Raw genomic sequence first — 13,390 nt, 5'->3', positions numbered from 1 at the left:
TGGATGTCTTAACCATTACACCTCCAGGGCCTAGTACCACAAAATTCTATACATAGGCAAGTTTTTATCGAGGGAAAGACGCTGTCCTAGACCTTTGTGCCTCCCTCTAGCTTAGCACCTAACCCTTCTTACTGTCGTTACTTATCTACATGTCTGTCTCCCCTAGAGTGTGAGCTCCTCGAGGGCAGGAACCCTGTTTTTATTCATCTTTGTGTCCCGGTGCCAAGCACGGTGCCTGGCTCATGGTAGGTGCTCAATAAATGTTTGTTGAATGAATATAGCAGTGCTTCTTGGGTTGATCAGCTAATTTCTTTTTGTTTATTTTGTTGGGTGTTTTTTTTGGTTGGTTGGTTGGTTGTTTCGCCCAGTGTTGTTAATGCTTTTAGTAGACTGAAGAAAAGGAGAAGGAGCCTCTTACTCAACATGTTACATTTACCGTTGACTTTTGTAGGAATCACCCTTCAGTCATAGTCCAGCCGGGGAAGAGACCTTTACCTGTGGAGTCTCCAGACACCCAAAGGAAGCGGCGGATACACAGATGCGATTACGACGGATGCAACAAAGTGTACACTAAGAGCTCTCACTTGAAAGCACACAGGCGAACACATACAGGTATGTGTATATGTTCCCTTTTCTCCTGAAGACATGTGGGAGGGGAGTGTTAAAGACAACAGTTCTAGAGATTATAAGGAAAATTTTTCAGGCTTCTTAAAAGCTACTTTAGTCACTTACGGCTGTCTCTATAAGGGAACTCTGATGACGTAGTAGTAAAGTCCTACGGCTGCTAACCAAAAGGTCAGCAGTTTGAATCCGCCAGCCGCTCCTTGGAAACCCTGTGGGGCAGTTCTGCTGTGTCCTGTAGGGTCGCTATGAGTCGGAATCAACTTGAAGGCAACGGGTTTTGTTTTGTTTTTTATCTCAGGTGTGAAGAATGAAGGTTTTGATGATGACTTGCTTTTGTAACAGTCGAGAACAGATCCAAGGTTCTGTGTGTAACAGGGTCTCACAATCACTTGCAGTTACATCCTGTCTGTCGTAAGGGAGAAGGGGCTGGAATTTCAGCAGGGGCAAAGAGCAAAGTGCACGTAGCTGTGGGCCTGTGTCATCAAGAGTCCGGCCTTCGTGTGGGATATCATTTAACAGACATACATAGTCAGATTCAGGATAGCGAAGAAAAATTCTTCAGGTGGAACACATAAATGCAGCCATTTAATAGAAACAGAACCCGGATTAAACCAGGTGCTGTCAAGTCAGTTCTGACTCGTGGCAGCCTCGTGTGTGTCAGAGCAGAGCTATGCTCCGTAGGGTTTTCAAAGGCTGGTTTTTTGGAAGCAGATTGCCAGGGCTTTCTTCCCAGGCACCGCTGGGTAGATTCGAATCACCAACCTTTCAGTTAGTAGCTGAACCCTTAGCTGTTTGCACCACCCAGGAGCTTGGAATTCAAATAGAAGGTTTATTAAAGGAAAGAAAAATGAAGACATTTGGCTAATTCTATCTTGTAACATTGGGGAATTTCTCTGCTATTGCCTGCCGTATTTATAATTCCCAGAGTGTTTTTTTTATCTTGCCTAATATTGAATATAGAACGTGTGCAGCCAGATATAAAGGTCATTTTATAGGTGAAGAAAAGGTAAAATTGTTCCAAGTGCTTCTGAACATTTTGGTGGCAAAACATCTTAAGAAAACCATACAAAAATGTTCTAAACAACCTGATTAATGGCGAACAGTATTAGTGATTAACGTTTACAGTAAGTCTTATCTAACCTCAAACTCCTCGATGTGAAATGCTAGTATCATGGCAGTTTACCTCTGTGTACGTTTTCCTTAACTCAGAATGTGGGTTATTTTTCTGAGTGTTGTGAGTCATTAGGAATGTTTACTAAAAGAGGGGTCTAGGGTTGGGGAGAGAAAAGGGAAGGAGAGTGGCTAACAGCATGGAAGCACAGTTTTTCAGTGAATCCCAGGGAGGAGGCAGAGGCTGAGGAGGGAAAGTCAGCCTACAGCTGTTCTTTTGCAAGTGTCAAAAGGTGCTAAGACCCAGGGTCCCTTTTAGAATACTGCCTTGGTTTGTACTGTTAGAGAGACACCTGAGGGTTATAACACTATGTTCAGAGAAACACTCAGTCATCGATGCCACATTTGTTGTTAGTTGCCATGAAGAATTCCAAGTCATGGAGACCCCACACATGCAGAATAGAACTGCTCCATAGGGTTTTCCAGGTTGTCACCTTTTGGAAGCATATCGCCAGGCCTTTCTTTTGAGGTGCCCCTGGGAGGGTTTGAACTGCCAACCTTTCAGCCAGTAGTTGAGTGTTTAACTATTTGCACAACCCAGGGCCTCCCACTCATCTATGCTGCATAGATTTATAAAAAGACACTAATGGGATGATACGATAGGTATGTGTTAACAGCTCCCAAAACCAAAACCAAACCCTTTGCTGTCGAGTCGACTCCGACTCATAGTGACTCTACGGGACAGAGTAGAACTTCCCCATAGAGTTTCCAAGGAGCACCTGGTGAATTTGAACTGCTGACCTTTTGGTTAGCAGCCATAGCACTTAACCACTACGCCACCAGGGTTTGCTAACAACTCCCAGCCTAATATTAAAAAGACATTGAATTTTTATATGGTAATTCAGATATAGGAAAAATGTCTCTTAGCGTTTATATTCTGTGCAGTAAAGGAGATAATACAAATTCTGAGTATCCCATTGAAATGTCAAGAAATGGCAATCCTGCAAGATTTCTAGAGAACCAGGAAGGTTAATGGGAATTTATTTGTGATATCCATTACCTGTTACTACTAACTTAAATATGTAAAATTCCCATTAATATCCTTTTTCTTTAGTATGCTTTTTTTATTTGTTAGAATCTGCATACATACTAACTCTCCCTATCATCTTCCCAAGAGGCTCTTTTGTTCCTCATCAGCAGATTATCCCACCAAAACTAAAACCAAACCCACTGCCATCGAGTCAATTCCGACTCATAGCGACCCTTTAGGACAGAGCAGAACTGCTCCATAGAGTTTCCAAGGAGCGCCTGGCAGATTCGAACTGCCGACCTCTTGGTTAGCAGCCGTAGCACTTAACCACTACGCCACCAGGGTGTCCGATTATCCCACAGGAGCAGGTTTTAGAAAGGGGGGGAATTACTATATTTTTAGTACTTCTGAATTAAAGCATTATGTTTAGGAGTAATTGTTGTATCTGCTCCCAAAAGGTCACAGCCATTGAGAACCCTATGGAGGCAGTTCTACTCTGAAACACATGGGGTTGACATGAGTCAGAATCAACTCAATGGTAGCTGGTTTGGTTTCAAATCCCTGACAATTGATAGAGATTTCATATTTTTAGAAAATTATTGAAAAGAACAATAAAATACCACAAACTTTTGATTTGGACTTCTCATTAAATGGATTGCACTGCATATGATTAAGCTTCCAAGTAGATTTAAGACTTGAGAATATACAAATACAGCTCATCAAGTGTTTATTAAGTTATTCGTCCTACTAGTAGAAGTCAAAACCAGAATTACTTGTAGCCCCTCAGCATGGATTTCAGACTTACATGCTGTTATGGATTGAATTGTGTCCCCCAAAAATATGTGTGAACTTGGCTAGGCCATGATTCCTGGTAGTGTTTGGTTGTTCTTCATTTTGTGATCTGAGGTAATTATCCTCCATTTTGTAACGTGTTGTAAAACCTGGCCTCTATGCCTGTGGTTATGATCCCATTTGAGAGTGAGTTGCTCATTATGTTAATGAGGCAGGATTAGGGTGGGCTGTATCTTGAGGTCACCACTCATACCCTAGTCACCACCCTTACCACCCTTATTTAAGCCATACCCTTACTTGAGTCACACCTTTTATCTTACAAGAGATAAAAGGAGAGAGAAGTAAGCAGAGATAGGAACCTCAGTACCACAAAGAAAGAAGATACAGGAGCGGAGCACGTCCTTTGGACCTGGGGTCCCTGCGCTGAGAACCTCCTAGACCCAGAGGAAGATTGATGCCTAGACACATGGAGATCTCCAAGGGACATTGAGCCCACAGATGTTGAAAGGAGACAAGGACCTTCCCCCAGAGCCGACAGAGAGAGAAAGCCTTCCCCTAGAGCTGGCGCCCTGAATTCGGACTTCTAGCCTCCTAAACTGTGAGAAAATAAATTTCTGTTTGTTAAAGCCATCCACTTGTGATATTTCTGTTATTGCAACAATAGATAACTAAGACAGAATTTGATACCAGGAGCGGGGTGCCGCTCTAACAGACACCAAAAATGTGTAAGCTGTTTTGGAGTTGGGTAATGGGTAGAAGCTGGAAGAGTTTTAAGGTGCCTAATAATAAAAGCGTAGATTACCTTGAAGAGACTGTTGGTAGAATTATGAATGTCAAAGGTAATCCTGATGAGGCTCAGAAGGAAGTGAGGAGAGCTATAGAGAAAGTCTCTATCATCTTAGAGAATACATGTGGCACCAGAAACAGAATGTAGCAAGAAATGTGGGTGTTAAATGTGGTTTAGCGAGGCTTATAAGGAACATGTGATTGGACAATGAAGGAAGGGTGATGCTTTTTTATGCAGTGGCAAAGACCTTGTCTGAATTATGTTGAAATGTTCGGTGGAAGGTAAAATTTATGGTGAACTTGAATATCTGGCTGATGAGATTTCTAAGCAGGATCTTAAAGGGGCTGCGTGATTTCTCCTTGCTGCTTATGGTAAAATGCAGGAGGAAGGAGATGGACTTAAAAATGAACTATGCAAAATGAAAACAGATCTTGAAGATTTGGAAAATTCTGTTGTACAAAATAAGGACACATCCTGGAATTTTGACCAAGGACGTGGGTACACAGTCTTTTGTTAAAGAGATTAAGCCTCTGAGACTGCAGGCGACAGAGAAAGAACAAAAGGAGAGAACACTTTTTGCGTCCTGGAATTCTATGGGCAGGAAACACAGCAAAGGAGCTACATCTGTTGTCCTCCAAGAAAGAAAAGGACCATCCCAGGAAAAGTCTGGAGATCAGCAGAACTGTTTGGAGGAGCACTGCCCAGGTTTCAAAGGGCAGAGCCATGGCCTCCTAAATTGCAAAGAGTCAGATCTTCACCAGTTCAGTTCCAGAGTGTGGGGCTGCTATTCACAAATGCCGGGGGCATGAGGCTGGAGCCTCTTCCCAGAGCTGAGAGAGAGAGTTGCCATGCCCAAAGGACAGAAGAACAGGGCCCGCCAGGGCTCATGGGGATGGGGTCACCACTCAGATGAACTGGGAGAATGGGGCTGCCCAAAGCCAAGGGAACAAAGTTGCCATCCCAGTGGGCATGAAAGGCAGAGCTGAAGCCCAGGGCTGAGGGGTCTCCACCCAGAATTCAGAGAGTGTAGATAGCACCCAGAGTCGAGGGTAGGGCCGTTGTTCAGATGGTCTAGCTAATGGAATTTTTTCTGCTGGGTTTTGGAGTTGCTTGATGCCTGTTATCCCTTCTTTCCATTTGTAATGGAAATGTTTACCTTGTGTCTGTTCTACCATTGAACTTTGGAAGCAGATAACTTGTGTTCTAGATCTCACAGGTTCATAGGAGAAGAGGAATTTCGCAGAAGATGAGATTTTGGGCTTGGAGTTGATTTAAGACTTTTGGGATGGTGTGATGGGGTGAATATGTTTTACATGTGGCAAAGAGATAATTTGGGGGGACCAAAGGCTGGAATGTTACCCATGGATTGAATTGTTCCCCAAAAATGTGTCAACTTGGCTAGGCTACGATTCCCAGTAGTGTGTGGTTGTTGTCTATTTTGTGTTCTGATGTATTTATGTTCCATTTTGTGATGTGTTGTAAATCCTAGCCTCAATGCCTGTGAGTATGGTCACATTTGGAAGTGACTTGTCTATTAGGTTAATGAGGCGGGATTAGGGTAGGCTGTATCTTGAGTCACCACCTTATTAGAGGGTATGACTCAAGTTACCACTTTTACCCTAATCACCACCCTTACCACCCTTATTCAAGTCACTCCCTTACTTGAGTCACACCTTTTATCTTACAAGTGATAAAAGGAGAGAGAAGGAAGCAGAAATAGGGACCCCAATACCACGAAGAAAGAAGAGCCAAGAGAGAGCACGTCCCTTGGACCTGGGGTCCCTGTGCTGGGAATCTCCTAGACCCAGGGAAAGACTGATGCCAAGACACGTGGAGATCTCCAGGGGATGCTGAGCCCACAGATGTTGAAAGGAGACAAAGACCTCCCCATACAGCCAAAAGAGAAAGCCTTCCCCTAGAGCTGACGCTCTGAATTTAGACTTCCAGCCTCTTAAACTGTGAGAGAATAAATTTCTGTTAAAGCTATCTGCTTGTGGTATTTCTGTTACAGCAGCACTAGATAAGACATATGGCTTAAGAAAGGAAGTGGTGGTTCAGTGGCAGAATTCTCGCCTTCCATGTGAGAGATCTGAGTTCAATTCCCCGCCAGTGCAACTTACGTGCAGCCACCACCCATCTGTCAGTGGAGACTTGTGTGTCACTATGGTGTTGAACAGGTTTCAGTAGAGTTTCCAGACAAAGACAGGCTAGGAAGAAAGGCCTGCTGACCTACTTCCAAAAAATCAGCAAAAAAAACTATGGCTCACGATGGTCCAATTCAGTTGTTTATGGGGTCACCATGAGCTGGAGGCAAACTCACAGCTGCTAACAACCGTGTACATTAAGAACTCTTAAAATTATTGCCCCCCTCATCTGCGGGTCTTAAACGCTAGCAAGTGGCCATCTGAGATGCATCAATTGGTCTCAACCCACCTGGATCAAAGGAGAATGAAGAACACCAAGGACACAAGGTAATTATGAGCCCAAGAGACAGAAAGGGCCACATAAACCAGAGACTACATCATCCTGAGACCAGGAGAGCTAAATGGTGCCTGGCTACAACTGATGACTGCCCTGACAGGGAACACAACAGAGAACCCCTGAGGGAGCAGGAGAGCAGTGGGATGCAGTCCCCAAATTCTCGTAAACAAATCAGACATAATGGTCTGTCTGAGACTAGAAGGACCCCGGTGGTCACGGCTCCCAGACCTTCTGTTGGCCCAGGAAAGGGACCATTCCCAAAGCCAACTCTTCAGACAGGAATTGGACTGGACAATGGGTTGGAGAGGGATGCTGGTGAGGAGTGAGCTTCATGGATCAGGTGGACACTTGAGACTATGTTGGCATCTCCTCCCTGGACCGGAGATGAGAGGGTGGAGGGGGTTAGAAGCTGGCGAAATTGACACGAAAAGAGAAAGTGAAGGGAGGGAGCGGGTTGTCTCATTGGTAGAACAATTGGGAGCATGTAGGAAGGTGTATATAAGATTTTGTGTGAGAGACTGACTTGATTTGTAAACTTTCACTTAAAGCACAATAAAAATTAAAAAAAAAAAAAAATTGTTGCCCCACTCCCCGTTTTTGTTGGCAGAGAGCTAGTTAAACATTAAGAGAATTAATTCTTTTTTTTTTTTTTCTTGTCCTGTAGTGGTTTATAAAAGAACCGTGTTACTGAGGGCTGAATGTATGACCATATCTTGGAAATAATATTTGTCAAGAGCTTTAAGAGCCAATACTTTACCTTTTCTGACTTTACTAATATCATTTTGTTTTCCGAAACATTAAGCTCTGTTCTTTTTCCTTTTGCAGGAGAAAAACCCTACAAATGTACGTGGGAAGGTTGCACATGGAAGTTTGCTCGGTCTGATGAACTCACAAGACATTTCCGGAAACATACTGGAATCAAACCTTTCCAGTGTCCAGACTGTGACCGCAGCTTCTCCCGTTCTGACCATCTTGCCCTACATAGGAAACGCCACATGCTAGTTTGAACTCCTCCGTCTCCCGCCTCAACGCAACTCCCCACTCTCCTGGCTCTTTCTCTGTCCTCCCTCCCATTATCTAACTCATTTTTTACATGTATGTTTTAATTTTGATTCAGCTGGTCTGAATCTCTGAATTTATATCATTCAGAACTTCCATATGGTCAATAGTAGATGTTCTCTAATCCTCCCTCTCCTTACCACGGGTCAGACCTAAAGAATGTGAACACTTTTTTTTTTTTTCCGGGGATGCTAAGCAAACCCTTCTTACAGATACGTTTAATGTACCGAGAACAAGGGAACTTGTAAACTAACATGACCAGTTGTTGGTTTCTCCATGTATTCCTCAAAAGAATGTCAAAGTAAATGTATTAGAAATACAGTATCCAGCCTGCTAGTCCTTGCCAGAGACACTCGTATCTATGTGCCCTGTGATCGCATGGTGTGCTCGACAGTGAAAAGAATGGTGGACCCTTTCCAACACCGGTTAGCTAGACGTGCAGCAAGATGTCAAGCTAGTACAGTCAACGCTTCCATTGTGCTCCACAAATCTTGCCTGTCAACCTGGATTTATCGCTGCATCTAAATTAAGGCTTTTACCCCCCATTGTGCCTACAGTTCATATGGAGGTCTTTGCCACCCTTGGATGATGAGCCAAAGCTGCTGATGTTTGGTGGTGATGTGTATCATCAGCTCACCCACTTTGACTGGGTGGATGCTGTGCTTACTCAGCATGGAGTAATAGCAAGGGGACACTGAGCAGGGAGAAGCAGCAGAGGGGGACAGAGGAGGAAGTCGGCTATTCTTCCTGGGCTACAGGTTTTCAGTGAGGTTTCATCATTGGGTTAGCTGTGCAGTGCATTCCCAGAGCTTTGCTCTGTATGCATACTCAGCTGTGCAAAACGATACTGCAGCGCCAAATACCAGTGGGGTTATACATGCAACCATCTCCATTCCAGACAGTGTCCTTAATACGAATAACCAAGCATTGATAGTAGGGATGACACAAAAATACTTACCCAGCAGTGATAAAAATCTTGTGGGTAAATATATGGATGGTCTTTCTTTTACCCAACCTGCTTATAGCTTTTTTGCAAACAGGGAAACATTGAGTGGTAATTTGTTCCCATATAAAATTAATCACATAGCTTCTCTACAGAAATTCTTCTGTAACTATAAGGGGTGAGCTATATATAAGGTGCCAAATTGGCTGTCATTTGTCTTTGTGATACATAATCATACCTAAGCATCTACTAATACTTTAGTAGATTAATTTGATGTAGGTCTTAGTGACACTATTTGTAAGTGTAAGTAGTTATGAAGCACACATGTCTTTATTTTTGGAACAAATTTCTGAAAAATACAGAAATCCACAGTTCAGGGATTTATATATATTACTCAAAAATTCCCAAAACGTTTACTGTCAGAGCTGCCAGAAAAAACAAAGTGAAAATAATGACTCATGTTTATGTTGAAGATAAATAGCACCATCATTCTGGGGAAGGTTTTCAAAAGCGGGCTTTTGAGCATATACGATAGTCCAAATGCCAAGAAAAAGAATTCATGCATAGAAATACCATTGATACTAAATTCGAAGAAAGTGGGCAACGGTAGTCAAATGTGGGTGCATATACCCAAATGTGCCTTCATCCCTTGATAAAGGATGGAGGAGGAGGAGAGAGAAGAATGGAATCCTGCAGATTCATCCCAGCCACAACTCAGGATCCAGCACAACTTGACTGGGAGGAATACATGGTGTAATCATTTTTAAAACACCCGGGAATGAGGGATTCTGGAGGCCTGTGAATTGCGTGGGGAGCTTACTTTGATGGCGCTATGCTAATAAAGGGTAGTTATAGGGACTGCACATCTGAGAGCTCACTCGTCCAGCCCCGTCAACCAACTGCAAGGAAGTGATGTTGAGAAATGAAAAGCAATTTGTTATCTTGGCACTTGGGTTTGATTTTCTTTCTTGTTAAGCACTGCAAAATATGTTTGGAATATTAGAGTGGATCCTAACTTGGCTATTTCCTTTTTTGTAACTATGACCTGAATTGAGGGATAAAAATGGCTCTTGGAAAAGTAGGTATTGTGTGAATTATAAATGCTTAGTCACATCCATGCCGAAGTGTTCATTTCTTGGAATGGTTCTTACACAACACACCGAAGAATCCAGCAGGAATGCAGGGAACATCTTTGGTTTGATGCAGATAACCAGTTTATGTGTGTTCCAACCTGTATAGAAGCAGGGGGAGGAAAAGGCAAGAAAGAATTGATCTTGGAATTAGTTTTGAGTCTGAGTCCAATTAATAGAAAACTTAATGGACTCTCATGAAATTTAATGTGTTTGCGATGGCATGTTTAAGCTTTGTGCAAAAGAGCAAGCAAGACCTTGCAGGAACTATTGCATTACTGTTTAGCTTACATGGATTATGTTAACAGTTCATTAGCAAAGATCCATTTGAACTCTTGAAAGAAAAGCAACCCAGGGAAGCCATTTTCTTTTCCCATGCTGTTCTATATACTTCAGTTATCGATTGGCCCTTACCAAATTTTCCTTATATATATATATTTGTATTTTACTATGATAGTTGAGAAATTTAGTCACTTAGTCATTTTTAGCTGTTATCGTGGAAGACCTCAGATACCAGATAATCTTAAGATGCCCTTGAACATGTGGTTTTACTGATGTGCCATTGTTACTATCATCGGTGGTTTTAATTGCAATATTTTAAATTGATGAGAATGATTTGTAAACATGAAGTTAGTGTCGTGTAAATTCTGTTTGTTAGAGAATTTCTTGGATTATTACCCAGGTGTCGTTTTAGGGGAAGAAGTCAGAACAATTACATCAGAATCCATCATGCTTTAGAGTTTTAAAATGTGAATCTACATCCTAAATGGGCATTAACATAAATCGCTTGGTTTGGAGAATGTGTTAGCAGCACAGCTATGTTCACTTAAGGAGATGCTAAATACGCAGAAGTTTCAAGAGCCTTGAAAAAGATTTACAGGGGAACTATATATGTATATGTGTATTTTATTAAACACCCGTCTGCGCTATCAGTATTGCACTAATGTGGAATTTGAAAGACTATTGCTGATACTGTCTGTCTGCACATGGTTCCTGGTTAGGTGGCTGTAAAGACAATCTCACAGAGCTATGGTTTGAAAGTAACTTGATTGGTTTGGAAATACACAGCAGTCTTGAAGGAATTCCTGCCGTACATGAAGTTGCTCAGAGTTGTCTTTATTCTCTTCTTGGTCAAGGTTAACAATTCCTAAATGATTGCAAATTCACTTAAGAAATAATACATTTACAAAACAGTCTTACCTGCATTAAATGAGGGCTACAACAATATTGTTTTACAAATACTAGCACTTTTTTTTTTTTTTTTGCTGTTATGTACTTAGTGTTAGAGGGTCAAAATAATCTTTCTGCTTAGCATCTCTTAAACCATACCTGCAAGTGTAGCAGGATTATTACATTTACAGTACTTTAATACTTGTATAAACTATGCAGAAATTTTTAATAAAGTGTAATATATTTTATAAGCTAATAAGACTGAATGGGTAAAGGTTTTTAGCATGCATTAGTATATCTGCAAATACTGAAACATTTTGGTAATCTTTCTTACTAAAGATGTGAATGTTTAATGTACCTTCTCTGTTTCTACTCTGTAGTCCAATGGGAATTCAGTAATGACATTTTGTCATGTCAAACTGTGAACATAAATTTGTACTGTACAGTCCTCATATACTATATACAGTATGCAATATATGTATTATATACTTGTTAATAAAACCATCAGAATATTAAATGTGATCATGTGATTACTATATGTGAAATGATCACTAGGAACAAAATGCAGAGAGAGGGCAGTGTAACATCTAAGAGACCCTGCTTAGAAATTTCAAAGCCAATCACTCTTTACTGGGCGATCACTGTTGATGGAGGGATAGAAAAATAGGTCTAACCAGAAGATGCATTAAGCAGGTTAACTAAGCCCTAAAGCTATCTTCCTGGGTTTCTGGTAATAGCCTACAGGAAGTCTTCTAAGTGCAAACTTTATAAACCTGCAGACAACCCAGCATAAAGGTACAAACTCCCTCATACATTTATGGAATATTTATTGTATATGATCCCACCTGCTTCCAAAAAGAATTTGCAGTGCCTTGTATTAAAACACACCCGTGCATAATTCGCGAAATTTTTAAATAAGATAAAGCATCGGGATTCGTAATGTAGGGAATGGAGAATCAGAAAGAACAGTAACTGCCTCAAATTCTGGATAAACATAACTATTGTTCAAGACCAGTAAACCACGCCCACAGACATGGCAGTCTGCAGCATCACGAGAACAGCATTCTAGCACCACTTATTAAAAAGACTACTTCTCCACTAAATTTCTTTGCATCGTTGTAAAAAAATCTATTAGCCACATATGTGTGGGGCAATAGCTGGACTCTATTCTGTTCCGTTAATCTATGTGTATCCTTTCACCAAGATCACACAGTTTTGATCACAGCAGCTTTAGAGTAAATCTTGAAGTTAGATTGTGTTCCTCCAAACTTGTTTATAATCATTTTAGCTATTCTAGTTCCTCTGCTTTTCCATCTAAATTTTAGAATCGGTTTGTCAATCTGTTAAAAATAAAAAGAATAGAAAAAAAGAAAAGACTTCTGGGTTTTTGTTTGAGATTGCTTTGAATTTATAGATCAATTTGGGAGAATTGCCATCTTAACAACTGAGTCTTCCAATCTAAGAACACTGGATAATGATATTACTCCATTTTTTAAATTCTTCTTTGATTTATTTGAACATTCCTATAGGCTTCATGCACAGGTCTTACACATATTTAATCATATTTATACTTAACTATTCATCTGTTGCCTTTGAGCCCTGGTGGTACAGTGGTTAAGAGCTTGGCTGCTAACCAAAAGGTTGGCAGTTCGAATCCACCAGCCCACTCCTTGGAAACCCTGTGGGGCAGTTCTACCCTGTCCTATAGGGTTGCTATGAGTTGGAATCGACTCCATGGCAACAGGTTGGTAGGTTTGTTTTTTTTGGTGTAAAGTATTTAATGTTTGTATGTGCATGCGTGTGCACACAGGAATTGGCTTAAACAGACACACAGAGACAGATAACAAGTCCAGGCCTTGAGTGAGATGGAGAGTTGAAACAGATCTGCTTAAATCACTGGGCATGAACACTGACAAGACACATCTAGAAGAATATACTCTGAATGCATGATATAGAGACTTATCACAGATAAAACTCTACTGTTTATAAGTTCACTTGCAAGTTAAACTAACAAAGCACATGCTGAAACATGTTCTATGAACAAGAGGAGACACTGCAAATGACACAGTACAAGAAATTCATACTATAACATATAAAGCAACTTTCAGTAGATTCTGAAAGGTGAAGAAAAGATGGCGGACTGCTAAGGAACTTAGGACTCAAGGGACATCCACCAATGAGTACCCTGGGGAGGGTTTTTGTCTTCCTTCAGTATTTTTTTTTTTTTTTTCTGTACATTCTGATCTGGGTGCTACAGCAGTCCA

At 41.3% G+C, this 13,390-nt stretch overlaps 2 protein-coding genes across 8 annotated transcripts in view; one reads left to right on the top strand and one right to left on the bottom strand.

Annotated features, from left to right (window-relative positions):
* KLF3 (KLF transcription factor 3) overlaps window positions 1-11,643 on the top strand; it is a 43,089-nt gene extending 31,446 nt beyond the window's left edge. For 3 of the 6 annotated variants that reach the window (XM_064285957.1, XM_064285959.1, XM_064285958.1), the window contains 2 exons: window positions 452-612; window positions 7,650-11,643. In XM_064285957.1, coding sequence (XP_064142027.1) covers window positions 452-612; window positions 7,650-7,831 — 343 coding nt within the window. In that variant the 3' untranslated portion in view covers window positions 7,832-11,643. The other 3 variants (XR_010322115.1, XM_064285961.1, XM_064285960.1) reach the window with 3 other exon arrangements.
* Window positions 1-13,390, bottom strand: part of TLR1 (toll like receptor 1) — a 125,558-nt gene that overhangs the window by 4,672 nt on the left and 107,496 nt on the right. The gene's annotated exons all lie outside the window — the stretch shown is intronic.

This window comes from Loxodonta africana, chromosome 5 (genome assembly GCF_030014295.1).
Source record: "Loxodonta africana isolate mLoxAfr1 chromosome 5, mLoxAfr1.hap2, whole genome shotgun sequence".
In the NCBI taxonomy this organism is placed as follows: Eukaryota; Metazoa; Chordata; class Mammalia; order Proboscidea; family Elephantidae; genus Loxodonta; species Loxodonta africana.
Note: the sequence above shows the minus strand (reverse complement) of the source record. Positions and strands in the feature narration are given on the sequence as shown.